This window comes from Bufo gargarizans, chromosome 5 (genome assembly GCF_014858855.1).
Source record: "Bufo gargarizans isolate SCDJY-AF-19 chromosome 5, ASM1485885v1, whole genome shotgun sequence".
Lineage (NCBI taxonomy): Eukaryota > Metazoa > Chordata > Amphibia > Anura > Bufonidae > Bufo > Bufo gargarizans.
Window position 1 is genome coordinate 79355323 of NC_058084.1, and position 14770 is coordinate 79370092.

At 44.5% G+C, this 14770-nt stretch overlaps 1 protein-coding gene across 1 annotated transcript in view; it reads right to left on the reverse strand.

The window, feature by feature from the left end:
* PIP4P2 (phosphatidylinositol-4,5-bisphosphate 4-phosphatase 2) overlaps positions 1–14770 on the reverse strand; it is a 71744-nt gene that overhangs the window by 21276 nt on the left and 35698 nt on the right. The window contains exons 2-5 of the mRNA XM_044294911.1: positions 10831–10979; positions 6200–6306; positions 5952–6075; positions 1543–1595 (exon numbers count right to left, since the gene is read on the reverse strand). Coding sequence (XP_044150846.1) covers positions 1543–1595; positions 5952–6075; positions 6200–6306; positions 10831–10979 — 433 coding nt within the window. The remainder of the gene's footprint in view (positions 1–1542; positions 1596–5951; positions 6076–6199; positions 6307–10830; positions 10980–14770) is intronic.

The window sequence follows — 14770 nt, forward strand, 5'->3', positions numbered from 1 at the left end:
TTTACCCTCTCCTTCAAACGACTACTTTCATCAAAAGATTTAAGCAGGCCAGCCACACCTTTTGAATCCATTCTCATCTAGCTCAAAACTCCTAAGAAAGCAGTCTCGACCCTACGCAAGCTACTCCGGTCTCCTCCCACAGACACAGAACACTCTTTCATTAAAGCTTGGGAAGCGGATCTTAAGACAAAGCTTTCAAAAGAAGAACTATTAACCATCTTCCTCGCTCCGAAGCGGGCCTCCAAGTGTGCGAGAATGCAAGAGAGCGGCTACAAAGGGATGTTCATGTTAGTTTAGATAGCATGTGTGTTAATCCTGCTACATCCGTACCTCTATATTTGTAACATGTATCGCCTAGATTGTTGCTATACATTCAAAATGATAATAAAAAGAATTTTGAAAGAATAGTAGGTGGAGAACTGGAATGACTGATAAGCCTAGATAAAAACAAACATTCAGTAGGCAGAGGAGCAGTGCATTGATGATGTGAGTAGCCCTGACCAGCAACACTATTGGGATAGCACAGAGGGGTTGTGCTGCTCTAATTCAGTCACCACTAGTGTTGAGCGAACTTCTGTTTTCAAGTTCGGCGTACAAGGTTTGGGTTATCTAAGAATTACGTTATTGTCCGTGGTAGCGGAATCCATAACGGAATTCTTAGATCACCCGAACCTTGTACGCCAAACTTGAAAACAGAAGTTCGCTCTCGCTCTCCTCCCTGGTCTGACTGATGGTCTGACAGAGAGTGTTAAGTGAGACTCTCTGCTGTGATAAAACTCCTGAAAAAGATGAAACTGGATAGTTTTACATGGAGTGACTTGAAAAAAATGATATCCAGAAAACCATCTACCTATTTTTTTTTTAAATAAAAAAGTTCGATGGAATATTCGCATAGATCATGTCAAAAGGATTTGCGAAATAGGATAGGTCATCAGTATCTGATCGGTGGGCGTCCGAAACCTGGGACCCCAACTGTTTGAGAAGGCAATGTACAGCGCTCTGCCCCATTCACTTCATTTGGGAGCACTGCGCCGGTGCCTTCTCAAACAGCTGATCAGCAGGGGTCCCGGGTGTCTAACCCCGAATGATTATATACTGAGGACAGGTCATTAGTATCAAAATCACGGAAAACCCCTTTAATAAATAAAATAAAAAAATAAAATCTGATGCAACTGTTCCTTTAGTCTTAGCTCAGTTATACAAGAGGTTAGCCAGAGCACCTGAAAGTATAAACCCATGGAAGTTCTGACGCTGCCAGGCTGATCACACACAAGCCTAGCAGTCTAGCTTCATTCATTAATTCTAGTATTTTATTCATCAGTGTAGATTACAAGAATTTCTGGAATTTTGACCCACATTTATAAGAAGATTAAACAGAAGAAAAAAAAAAAAAAGACATGTGACTACTTGCTAAATCTATTGCTGAAACTGCTCACATGGCTGCGCCGTGACCACGTTACTACCGACGTTTGCTAGGACCACAGAAGACTCATGTGTCTTGAATTCTTCACAGTAGACAGAACAGCTCCTTAATATACTTACATTTTCTTGCAATGTGGGCACTTTGCCAGGGTATTGAACCTCAGCTCCATCCACTGGAATAGAGAAAAGTCAAAAAATGTATTTATTTTCATCTCAATGTCAGAGGGAAAATTGCAGAAAAATTATTTTTTACGTCTCATGGATAAATGAACGGTAAAAAAAAACAGTCACAGTTCTTCTAGTGCCCTTCATACAGGGAACGTCAGAGGGGGATTTTCTCATGCTTTGGAGAAAATGGGTCAATGTCTGGTTGACAAAACACAGACGGGACAGGATTTGTAAGTGCCAGCTTCCTCTATATAAGACAGTCTAGTATAATAATGTACACCCCTCCTCCACTACAACACCGCCTGGATGGATTTTCAGCTTAAAATACCTTGGGAAGAGAATATGACCTTGTGACACTAGAGAAATGTCTAATCATCCTTTTTTTTACTACTAGACAGACACTTAAAGGGGTTCTGCCATGATTGATGAAAAACAAATGAAAATCAGACATCATATAGTACATGACAATACCTTTCTAAGCTAGAACCAGCCCTGTACCCCACATGGGTCCAGAGATCTTCCCATTCATTGCTCCATTTGCTCTGCTAAATTATCTTCAGCCTGGCAGCTCATGGGGTGTGTCCTTTCTGTTTTACCTCTCTTCCTGTAACCGCCACAGCTTCTAACAGAACATATAAACTGAGCACGCCCGACCAGCATAGTGAGGTGGACAAGAAATAAGTAAAAGAACAAACAGCAGGTGGCGCTATATAGATGCATTTTATTGAATAGCTCACAGGCTATACTAAATTTTTATTACATGCAATTACAAAAGTATTCAGGCCCAGGTGCTGGTTTGAAAAATGTAGAAAAATGTTTTGCCATACAACCCCTTTAAGGGGACATTTATTAAGTCCAGCGTATTACATGCTGGTGTCATATGCATCTCCTGTGACTGACAGCCGGCTGTCATTCACAGCGAAGGGGGCGCAGTTACCGTGACTTGAAGCAAGGAGGCCGCTGCCTCCTTGACTTCAAGCCTGACTGGAAAATAGCGTGGACAGAGGATAAAAGAACGTTTTTCATACTTCTGCCTCATCAGAATGCAGTAATTCGAAACTCACTGCCGGCTACTTCAAGGTACTGCTGGCGGTTTGGGATGTTTTTTTTCGCTGACAGGTTCCCTTTAAGAGGCACACACCTATTAATAATTGTGTGGTTTATCTGTGCAGGTCCATTCATCAAAATGGAAATCGACACCAGCTAGGGAGCACTGGCAGAAGAGTTGTGGTCCCTTCAAACACCTAATCGGGGAAGCAGGGGAGGGGGGGCACCAAAACTTTAACCCACATTGATCTGATGTTGATGGCCTATCCTGAGAATAGACAATCAATATCCTGAACCCCAAACCCGCTTCCGTCTACGATGCAGCGTAAATCACTAATCAGAAGAAAAAGCAGCAGCTAATGGGAATTGTTTTTCAGTAACTGGCATTTTCTCCATTTTGTTGTGGTACCCATTTTTTTTTTTTAATCAGGAAGTGCAGCCATATCGGTTGTCTTATTTGATTTAGCTTTTCGGAAACTAATGTAAGGGGATGACCAATGATTGCACTTCCTGTTGTCACTTGTACTAAAATGGCTGAACTACAAGACTACCAACAAAAAGTGCCATATTTTTAAGCAGTACAAAAACTTTGTCCATTACTCTACCTTCTGATCCACTAATTTATGTCTAATTTTACATTTGCATTCTGAAATTCTTTAGACCCTTTCACTTTTTTCACATTTTATGTTGCGGTCTTGTGCTAAGAGTAAGACAAATTCAAGGTTTTCCACATCATTCTGCACTCAGTAGCCCATAATGAGAAAGTAAAAACAGAATGTTCAAAATCTGATAATCTGAAAAGGAAAAACTGAAATCTTACATTGACATAAGAATTCACATCCTTTACCCAGGACTTATTAGAAGCACCTTTGGCAGTGATTACAGCCTCCAGTCACTTGGGTATGAGGCCACAGGTTTTATACACCTGGATTTGAGGATGTTCTGACTTTCTTCTCTGAATATCCTCTCATGCTCTGTCAGTTTGGATGGGGACTGTCAGTGGACAGTCATTTTCAGGTCTCTCCAGAGATGTTCGATTGGGTTCAAGTTAGGGCTCTGGCTGGGCCACTCAACGACATTTACAGAGTTGTCCATAAGGTGCTCCTGCGTTGTCTTGGCTGTGTGCTTAGGGTCATTATGTTGTTGGACGATGAAACCTTCAGCCCAGTGTGAGGTCCAGAGCAGAGCACTCTGGATAAGGTTTTCATTAAGAATATCTCTGGCTATTCTCCCTGTCCTACCCGCTGAAAAACAACCCCACAGCATGATGCTACCACCATACTTCACTGTAGGGATGGTATAGAGCAGGTGATGAGCAGTGGCTGGTTTCCTCCAGACGTAAACAGTGGCCTGCTTGCTTCAAGTCAAGGTAACCGCGCCACCTTACCTGCCCCTTCGCTGTGACTGACAGCGCTTATGCATGAGAGTTCGGCTGGCTTTGCTGAACTGCCATGTGTCAGTCACAGGCGAAGGGGCAGGGAAGGGGGCGCAGTTACCTTGACTTGAAGCAAGCAGGCCGCTGCGCCCTTCTCTTCAAGCATGACTAGAAAATTGCGAGGGCAGGAAAAAAAAAAAAAAAGAACGTTTTCAGAGCTTTTGCTGCATCTGCCTTCAGGAAGAAAATCATCGTCAGAAACACACTGCTGGCGGTTTGGGATGGTTTTTGAAAGTGACAGGTTCCCTTTAAAATAGCAATAGCAGAGCAGCACTTCAAAGGGGACTGACATGTCAATCAATATATCATAAACTAAACTAAGGTCCTTACATCCAGAATACACTCATAGTGAGGTCCCATAGTATGGACAAGGAGAGAAGGAACATGTCAATTAAAAAAGGAGGAAGGAAAATGTAAAACTGCCAGGGGCAAACTGTCTATAGATCCCACATGGAAATTTCCCGTTGGGCCAATGCCAAGAGGGCCGTCCAAGTCCCTTCTTACTGCCTCTGGCCAAGTACATCATCATCTGATGCTCTCGGCGGTAATTGACTCTAAGAGCATCAGGTATTCATGTACCTGCCCGGCAGCTGCCCTTCTGAATTCAATTGTATGGCTGTCCTTAGGATAGTGATAGAGTTGAATACAGCAGCAGAGCATGGCGCCCATGGCTCTACTACTTAGAGAAAACTGGAGGACAGAACATTCAGCTATTAATGGCCACCACAGAGGGACAGCTTTTGGGGCAGTATCTAGTGCTGCACTGTGGTATTTAGTTCTGCTGGGACGGTATTATGTGCTGCACTTTGGTATTGTTCACCCCGCCTACTTGTGTCAGCCCCATCTACTTTTATTGACACTGCTTACTTGTGTTGCCCCACCTTCTATCAATTTGGACCTGCCTACAACATGAGGGTCACTTTTAGTTTTTTTTTCCAGGGCCACTTTAAGTCTCCCGCCCCCCCCCCCCCCAAAAAAAAAGACCCCTCGCATATATGCCAGAGCCCCACACTTGAACGCACGTTTCAGCATTTTCAGGAGGTGGACGGGGCAAGGCGACAAGTGCGGAGATTTAAAGCATAAAACGACAAATGAAATACTACTAAAAAGATCATGTCATGGCGTAAAACGTAACAATCAGATGACCAATTAGGCCTGTCAAGTGAGGGAATAATAAAAGAGGCATGACGTGCTTACAATGAGCCCAGACATTGCCAGGAATGTCGATGGCGTCTGTGCCACTAAGTTCGGCTCCCAAAGTTCCACTACTGCCATTTTAAATGTGGGTTTTTATGTGTATATACGGTAATTAATTGTGATTGAATTGGAAAAAAATTCTAAAATTCAGTTTTCACTTTCTCATTATGAGGTATTTTGTGCAGAATAATGGGGGGAAACTTGAATTTTATTTTATTTTAGCACAAGGCAGCAACATTACAGAATGTGAAATAAGTAAAAGGGTCAGAAGACTATCTGAATGCACTGTACTGTGGAAATCCTCTAAACTTAAATGGGTTTTCCGAGACTCCTGTGAGCACAGCGGCCTTCTCTGCGCTCAAACACCGCGCCGTACATTGTATAGCAGCTCAGCCCCATTCACTTCAATGCGGCTAAGCTGCGCCAAGGCCATGTGACCGATGAACGGGTCTTCACTGGCCTAGTGAAAGCAGAGAAAAGGCCGCTACTGTGAGTGTTCCTGCCTTCGTGAACAGCTGATCAGCAGGGGGTGTCCCGGGTGTCACATCCCGACCAGATACTGATGACCTATCCAGAGGATAGGCCATTAGTAATAAAGTCTCTGAAAACCTTTTTAAATTACCAAACTTACTAAGTACTCCGTATCATACTTGCGTATTGTAGAGGTCACTTAGTAACTTACCAGAAAGGTATTTCCACAGTGACCACAAACCACTCTGGTCCCCTCTGGCTGAACTGGTAGAGCGGGCTGGGCAGGCTGCTCCTCAGGGATCAGCATCACTGGGCCCAGATTGATGATACGTCTGCTATAGAGAGAAATCGCCATTACTCCCAGTGAAGGATGAAAGCCGTTCTGCTCGTGTCATCACTGGTTCTGTGCACCCGGACATATCTCATGTTCATTGGTTGGATGACTGAAGTCCTACGTACCAGTTCGGTCGTGGGCATCCTATTCTCCGTGAGGTGTCCTTGCAGATGAGGAGACAATTACAAGGACACCGGACATATTTCTTCCCTGAGGGAGGGGTTTTGATTGGCTTAAAATAAAACACAAGAGAACATAACACAGTCTTTATGTCTAATGCAATTAGTGATCCCAAATGATACAGAAGGATAGTTCTAAGAAAGAAAAAGTAAGGGACGCTGTATAGTGGAATCGGATGGAGTGCAACTTCCTGATACACATACACCACATCCCAATACGGTGATGAGAAAATGACAATGAAAGAAGCAATACAAATAGAAAATGAAAACTAGCACTAAAAGTAAAAATTCAAATCATTAATAATAACATAAAATAGAAACCACTATACACTTGAGCACAAACAGCAGATATAGTACAAGTTAGTAAACTGCAGCTGAGAGGAGGTTGCGGCACTCGCCAGAGCCACTGTAAGCGCTACGTCTTCCTCAAACAGCAGATTGGCAGAGGTGCTGGGAGTTGGACTCCCGCCGATCTCATATTGATCACCTATCTGAGAACCCCTTTAATATATACAGTCGTGGCCAAAAGTTTTGAGACTAACACAAAGTTTGTTTTTCACAAAGTTTGCATCTTCCGCGTTTTTCTTTTCATCTTTTTGTCAGAGGTTTCTCTGGTATACTGAAGAACAACAATAAGCATTTCATATATTTTTTTACTTTTATTGATAAATACATCAGGTTTATGCAAGGACTCGGGGGAATTTATCAAGCCCTGCACGCCAGAATTCAATAGGGTTCTTTGCACTTTATGGGGTAAATTTTTTTACTTTTTGAGCACTACGCCTTCTAGCGCCACTTAGACCTCTTTCCCACGGGCGTCATGTTTTTGGCCCGGATAATATGCGTCACGGGAAAATGCACGATTTTTCAGCGTTTTGCACGCACGTGAGAAAAATCGGCATGTTTGGTACCCAAACCCAAACTTCTTCACAGAAGTTCAGGTTTGAGTTAGGTGTTGTGTAGATTGTATTATTTTCCCTTATAACATGGTTATAAGGGAAAATAATAGCATTCTTAATACAGAATGCATAGTACAATAGGACTGGAGGGGTTAATTTTTTTTTAAACTCACCTTAATCCACTTGTTCGCGCAGCCCCGCTTCTCTTCTGTCTTCATCTGTGAGGAATAGGACCTTTGATGACATCACTGCGCTCATCACATGGTCCATCAAATGATCTTTTACCATGCTGATGGATCACGTGACGGACCATGTGATGAGCGTAGTGACGTGCCCACAGGTCCTTTTCCTGTGCACAGCAAAGATGAAGACAGAAGAGAACCTGGGCTGCGCGAACAGGTGGATTAAAGGAGAGTTTAAAAAAAATTGAAAATTTTTTTTAACCCCTCCAGCCCTACTGTACTATGCATTCTGTATTCATAATGCTATTATTTTCCCTTTTAACCATGTTATAAGAGAAAATAATAACGATCGGGTCTCCATTCCGATCGTCTCCTAGCAACCGTGCGTGAAAATCACACCGCATCCGCACTTGCTTGCGGATGCTTGCGATTTTCACGCAGCCCCATTCACTTTTATAGGGCCTGCATTGCATGGAAAATGCACAAAGAGGAGCATTCTACGATTTTCACGCAACGCATTAGTGATGCGTGAAAATCACCGCTCATGTGCACAGCCCCATAGAAATGAATGGATCCGGATTCAGTGCGGGTGCAATGCGTTCACCTCACGCATCACATCCGCGCGGAATACTCGCCCGTGTGAAAGGGGCCTTACAGATTTAAAGTGAAAATTTTTACAGAATTTCAGAATAGATCACGTTTGTGTCACATTTATGAAGCAATAATTTTTCATTCTAAAAAAATAAAAAAAAATAAAAAAATAACTCTATGCCAAGCATCCCCCAGGCACATTGCACTTGTACCAGATTTATTATTACTGTGGTCATTTTCATAAGTTTGGCACAGCTACGTATAGCAACTCCTCAGATACCCCTACAGGGTTCTGCAATTCACCCTGGCATGCTGGATATCAGCTTCTGTGCCAAATCCTGCCCAATACTTGCCCAACCCATTCTTGCCTAATCTTGGTTGGAGTTTATAACAATTTATGAGTTTTTGTTTGTTCACCAGTTTTTTGGGGACTGACCAGAGGTTCTCAATGAGATTGAGATCTGGGTAGTTTCCTGGCCATGGACCAAAAATTTCAATGTTTTGGTCATGGAGCCATTCAATTATTATTTTTGCCGTGTGACGTGGTGCTCCATCATGCTGGAAAATGGATTGTTCATCACCAAATTGCTGCTGGATGCTTGGGAAAGGTTGTTCCTGGAGGACGTTTTGATACTATTCATTACTCATGGCAGTGTTATGAGTGAGCCCTCTCCCTTGGGTGGCAAGCAACTCCACACATGAATGGTCTCAGGATGCTTAACTGCTGGCATGACACAGGGCTCATGGTAGTACTCACCTTTTTTCTAGATGTCCCAAACAGTCTGAAGGGGGTTTCACCAAAGAAAATAACTTTACCCCAGTCCTCTGCAGTCCAATCCCTGTACTTCCTGCAGATGATTTTCTTGGAGAGAAGTAGAGAATTGGCTTCTTTGCTGTTCTTGTTGACACCAGGCAACCCTTCAGAAGCCTTCGCCTCACTGTGAGTGCAGATGTACTCCCGCCTACCTGCTGCAATTCCTGTGCTAGTTCTGCATTGGTGGCCACCCGATCCTGTAGCTCAAGCCACTTTAGGACACAGTTCTGGCATTTGCCGGACCTTCTTTCCTGAAGCCTTCTTTACAGCAACTGAACCTCGTAGGCGCAATCTTACAAGCAGCAATGTCCTTGCCTGTAAAGCCCTTTTGATGCAAAGCAGTGATGACTGCACATGTTTCCTTGGAGGTAATTATGGTTAACAGAAGAAGACAATGATTTCAAGCACCTTCCTTTTAAAGGTGCCAGTCTGCTTTTCTAATTCAGCATGACAGAGTGATATCAGGTGCCTTGTCTGTTAAAAGGGTTTTCCAAGATTTTTTCACGGATGACTTCTATCCTCTGGATAGGTAAACTGTACACGGAACTAGAGCCGATCAACTGTAATGAGACGACACGGACGCCCTGTGATAGCACTAAATTCTTTTGAGCTTATCAAGCACAGTGCCGTACATTGTATAGCGGCTGTGCTTGGCATCACTCTCAGACTCATTCACTTGAATGTGGCAGAGTTGCTCCTAGGCCACGTGACACATGAACGTGTCGTCACTTGGCCTAGGAAAAGCAGATAGAAGGCCGTGACGCTGACAGTAGCTCTGCTGCCTTCTTAAACAGTTGATCGGCGGGGGCCCGGGGGTCCAGAGGATAGGTAATAAGTATAAAAATCTCGGAAAACCCCTTTAACACTTTCTTCTGAGCGAATGAGAAGACCACTAAAATGATGTTAGCAGGTCATTTTGTGGCAGGGCTAAAATGCTGTGGAAATGAGTTTTTTGTGATTTAGTTCATTTTCATGGCAAGTAATACGGTAACTCTGCAATTAATTGCAATTCATCTAATCCCTCTTCATAATAATCTAGAGTTAATCAAATTGCCACAACCCCCCCCCCCCAAAAAAAAAAAAAAAAACAGCAAACTTTGTGAAGTCAAACCAAAGTCAGTCTCAAACATTTTGGCTATGGCTGTGGCTGTAGTTTTGTGGGAAAAGATTCAGTAAAAATTGTAATTGATACATGTAAACCTGTGCTCTGTATGCTTAGGAGTCATGTGGGCGGTCCTATCCTGTATGCTCAGTCGTGCTGAGTTAGCTGTCAATCAGAGACTGGCACCACCCACATGACTCCTAAGAGCAAAAGGTTTATAGGGTTACTTTCACACCAGCGGCACGGACCTCCGGCAGGCTGTTCCGTCGCGTGAACAGCCTGTCGGATCCGTCCTGCCGCTAGTGACCGTGTGCCCCCTGGACTGCTGCTCCGTCTTCATCGACTATAATGGGGGCGGTGTGGAGTTCCGGCGGAGGCACGGCAAGAGGCTGCCGGAATAAATGTCTGACATCTCGTAGTTTTATTCCGGAAGCCTCTCGACGTGCGCTGCCGTGCCTCTCGCCATGCCTCCGCCCCCATTATAGTCAATGGGGACGGAGTGGCAGTCCGGGGGCACACGTTCACTAGCGGCAGGACGGATCCGACAGGTTGTTCACCTGATGGATCAGCCTGCCGGAGGTCCGTGCCGCTAGTGTGAAAGTAGCCTAAATTAATAAATTAAAAATACATATCAATCTGCTCAGCTCCTCCTGCGCGATAATCTGCTGCCTGCCGATTACTGTATTTTCATGGCGACAGGTTCCCGATAACTTATATTTTGCTATGATTTTATAAAGTATAGGATGTTATGAAATGCTTTGAAGTTTTTGTTGTGGCTGAGTTTTTATTAAAGAAGCAGTTTTTGAACACGAGTACGATTGGACATACCCTCATCCACTACATCGTACTATGTAGCTGATGGGGTTATTTTTTCCCCACAGTGCAACGAAAACACAGAAAAGTCACAGCAACATTCCATGTGTGAACACAGCCTCATGATCACGACAACAGAAACCCCCTCCCCGCATATCACATAGCATTGCTCTTACCGTAGCCTCATTGCAGACTGTGCACTTCACCACATGCTGATGAAGCTTCCCGTCCAAATTAATGAGAGACTGGCACACACGGCAGTTTATTACAGGAACGCCACTGGCATCTGGGCTGACGATTGCTGTATACGGAGGTGGCAATTCAGCTGCAGAGAAACATTTGGAGAGAACAGACTGTCAACATTTGGTAAAAACATAAGCGGCCTACAACATCTAGGTCATAATATGTAATAACAGCCAGAAATACCAATTATTGCATCTACACCCTAAGGCCCCATTCACACCACCGTGCCTGTGTTGCGGACCGCAATCCGTGGGTCTGCAAAACACGAGCACTGGCCATGTGGCTTCCGCATTGCGGTGAGAACCCACTGACTTGAATGGGTCCATGATCCGCAAGATGCAGCAAAAGATAGGACATGTTCTATCTTTTGCGGAGCGGAGGCACGGACTTGGGAGCCCATAGAAGGACTTCAGTGAGTTTCCGCAGGCTTTCGGGTCTGTGCCTTCACAAAAGATAGGAGATGTCTTATATTTTGCTGTATCTTGCAGATCGTGGACCCATTCAAATCAACAGGTTCACACTGCGATGCAGAGTTCACACGGCTGGTGCCCGTGTATTGTGGACCACAACACAGGCCGGGGGGGGGGCCTTACGGTCCACAAATAGGCTTACAATCAGCAACTAAGAGATGGCCGTGTCTGGTCTGAAATACTGCACCTCCTATAGAGCTGGACACCGTGAAAGCGGACAGTAAACACAGCAGCCAAGTTAGGGCTCATTCACACATGCAGAATTTGCTCCGTATTTTGCTTAAGTATTTGTAAGCCAAAACCGAGAGCGGAAGCTAAAGAGAGAAAAAGTGCGGTGGAAAGATTTACACTTCAGCGTTTTAGATGCTAAAGAGGCAAAATATGCAAGTGGGCACGAGGCCTTGGGCTACTTTCACATCTGCTTTTTTCCTTTCCGGTATTGAGATCAGTCATAGGATCTCAATACTGGAAAAAAACGCTTCCGTTTGTCCCCATTCATTGTCAATGGGAACAAAACTGAACTGAATGGAACGGAGAGCACCAGAAAGCATTCCGTTCCGTTTGGTCTCGTTCTTATGCTAGACATAAAAACGCAAGCAGCATTTTTCAGTGCGTCATGGGATGTGACACAAGACAGATCCGGCATGGAACACAAAGTAAGTCCATGGTGTCGGATTCGTTTTGTCGGAAACAAAAGAAAACGGATCTGGAGCCCATTGACTCACAATGGTTTTAGTCCCGGATCGGTCATGGCTGTTTTAGAGATAATACAACCGGATCTGTTCATAACGGATGCAGACGGTTGTATTATAGTGCCGAAAGCGTTTTTTGCTGATCCATGACGGATCCAGCAAAAACACAGATGTGAAAGTAGCCTTATAATTCTTTAAAAGGAATGTGTCACAAATTTTATTTTTACTAATTGAAACTGAAACTCTTTTTTCTAATCACTTTATTTTCTGATGGTTGCTTTCTTCGTGGTATTTTTGTATGTGATTAAGAGACGGCCATCGAGCTGAGAACAGCATTCAGAGAGATGTTTGCAGCAGCCACCATGTATCCTCGGAATCTGTATTGTAGAGATGATCCAGGAGGGCAGAGTAAGGCCTCATGCACACGACCGTTGTGTGCATCCGTGTTCGTTGTTCCGTTTTCCGTGATTTTCTGCGGACCCATTGACTTTCAATGGGTCAGTTGAAAACTCGTAAAATGCACCGTTTGTCTTCCGCGTCTGTGATCCGCGTTTCCTGTCCGTCAAAAAAATATGACCTGTCCTATTTTTTTGACGGACAACGGTTCGCGGACCCATTCAAGTCAATGGGTCCGTGAAAAAACACGGAGGCACACAAGATTGTCATCCGCGTCCGTGATCCGTGTACGTTTTTTTCCTATCATTTTCAAGGCAAACTTGACTTTTTTTTTCACTTTTCTGGTCTGGTGATCCTCCAAAAATCAAGGAAGACACACAGAAGAAAAAACTGACACGGATCACAGAACAACGGAACCCCGTTTTGCGGACCGTGAAAGAATACTGTCGTGTGCATGAGGCCTAACACTGCCGTTTCATAAGAGAACTATGAAACACAGTCTGTCAGTCCGTGCGCTGCACATTCTAATTTGCGCCATCTACATGCTGTATGAACTATAAATTAAATGAAACCTAAGGAGCCTCTGGAGTCCGCTCCCACCGACTTTTGAAGATAAGCAGCATTAGTTCAAAATGATGCTGCAAATATTGCATACGGCACAATTTGCTACTTTTTTATGCCACTATTGTGTCAAATCATTGATAAATGTTCCTCATTGACTTCTATGGGAAGTGTTTTAGGCATGTTCTGTGACCTGCCACAGTGTGGGAAGGGGTGAGCTGTGACCATCACCTACTGTGAATAGCCATTTCAAGATTGTATTGGTTTTAAAGAGGACCTGACCCCTCTCCTGACATTTCTATTTTGGTAACTCCTTACATTCCCCATGTAATAACAATTCTGGGGCATCTATTCTTACGACTCCATGTTGTGCTATTCCTGTATTATTCCTGCTAGAAGGTTATGAATTAATTGCTAGCAGCAAAGGTACAGATGGGTGTTACCAGTCAGGGGGGTGGGGTGTCCCTGCACAATCTGACACCAGCAGCACTGATTGGACAGAGTCAGACACACCCACTACTGGTAACACCCAGCAGTACCTTTACTGCAGACTGCCGTCAACTTAGGCTACTTTCACACTGGCGTTTCTGGGTCTGCCTGTGAGATCCGTTTCAGGGCTCTCACAAGCGGCCCAAAACTGATCAGTTTAGCCCCAATGCATTCTGAATGGATAAGGGTCAGTTCAGAATGCATCAGTTTGTCTCCGTTCAGTCTCCATTCCGTCTGTCTGACGATGCGGAGCCAAACGGATCCATCCTGACTTACAATGTAAGTCAATGGGGACGGTTCCGTTTTCACGGATACTATATGGTGCAATTGAAAATGGATCTGCCTCCCATTGACTTTCAGTGTAAGTCAAAATGGATCCTTTTGCATTATCATGGTAATGCAAACGGATCCGTTCTGAATGGATACAAGCATTTGCATTATAGGTGCGGATCCGTCTGTGCAGATAGCAGACGGATCCGCACCTAACGCAGGTGTGAAAGTAGCCTTATTTGTAAACTTTTAGCAGGAATAATACAGGAATGGCACAACTGAGAGCAGGGCCGCCATCAGGGGGGTACAGCCAATACCCCAGTAAGGGGCCCAGACCCTGGGGGGGCCCAGCCAGTTCCCAAAAAAAAAAATTTTTTTCATTTTTTTTTTTTCCCCCCTCCCATTTGTCAGTGACTTGAGTTGAACTTTATTGCATCGCTAGAGGGGGGCAATTGATTATTCCTTGCTAGTGATGTCCGGTTCATGAACGAATCATTCATTTGAATGGATTCAGTTCACTGAACCGGAGGAGTCGATTTACCTGGCTGAGCCGATCCGAGTGAAACAGCTCAGTCTGACCCAGCACACAATAGCAGAGCCGCTGGCAGCAGGGAGGGGAGGGGCTCGGGAGGAGTGTAATCTGATCCTAGAGTGGAAGCTGCTGCTGCCAGTCCCTCCCCTCCCCGCCCACCAACCAATCAGAGCTGAGGAAAGGTAAGCACTAGCAGCTCTGAGTCTGAGTCACTGACACAAGTACAGGGAGTCTGAGAATCAAATGAGTCACAGGTTAAAATATTTTAAAGATCCGACTGCAAGCAGCGTTTTGGTGTCCGCCTCCAGAGCGGAATGGAGGCGGAACGGAGCCAAACGGATGCATTCTGAACGGATCCTTATCCATTCTGAATGCATTGGGGCAAAACTGATCTGTTTGGGGCCGCTTGTGAGATCCCTGAAACAGATCTCACAGGCGGACCCAGAAACTGCAGTGTGAAAGT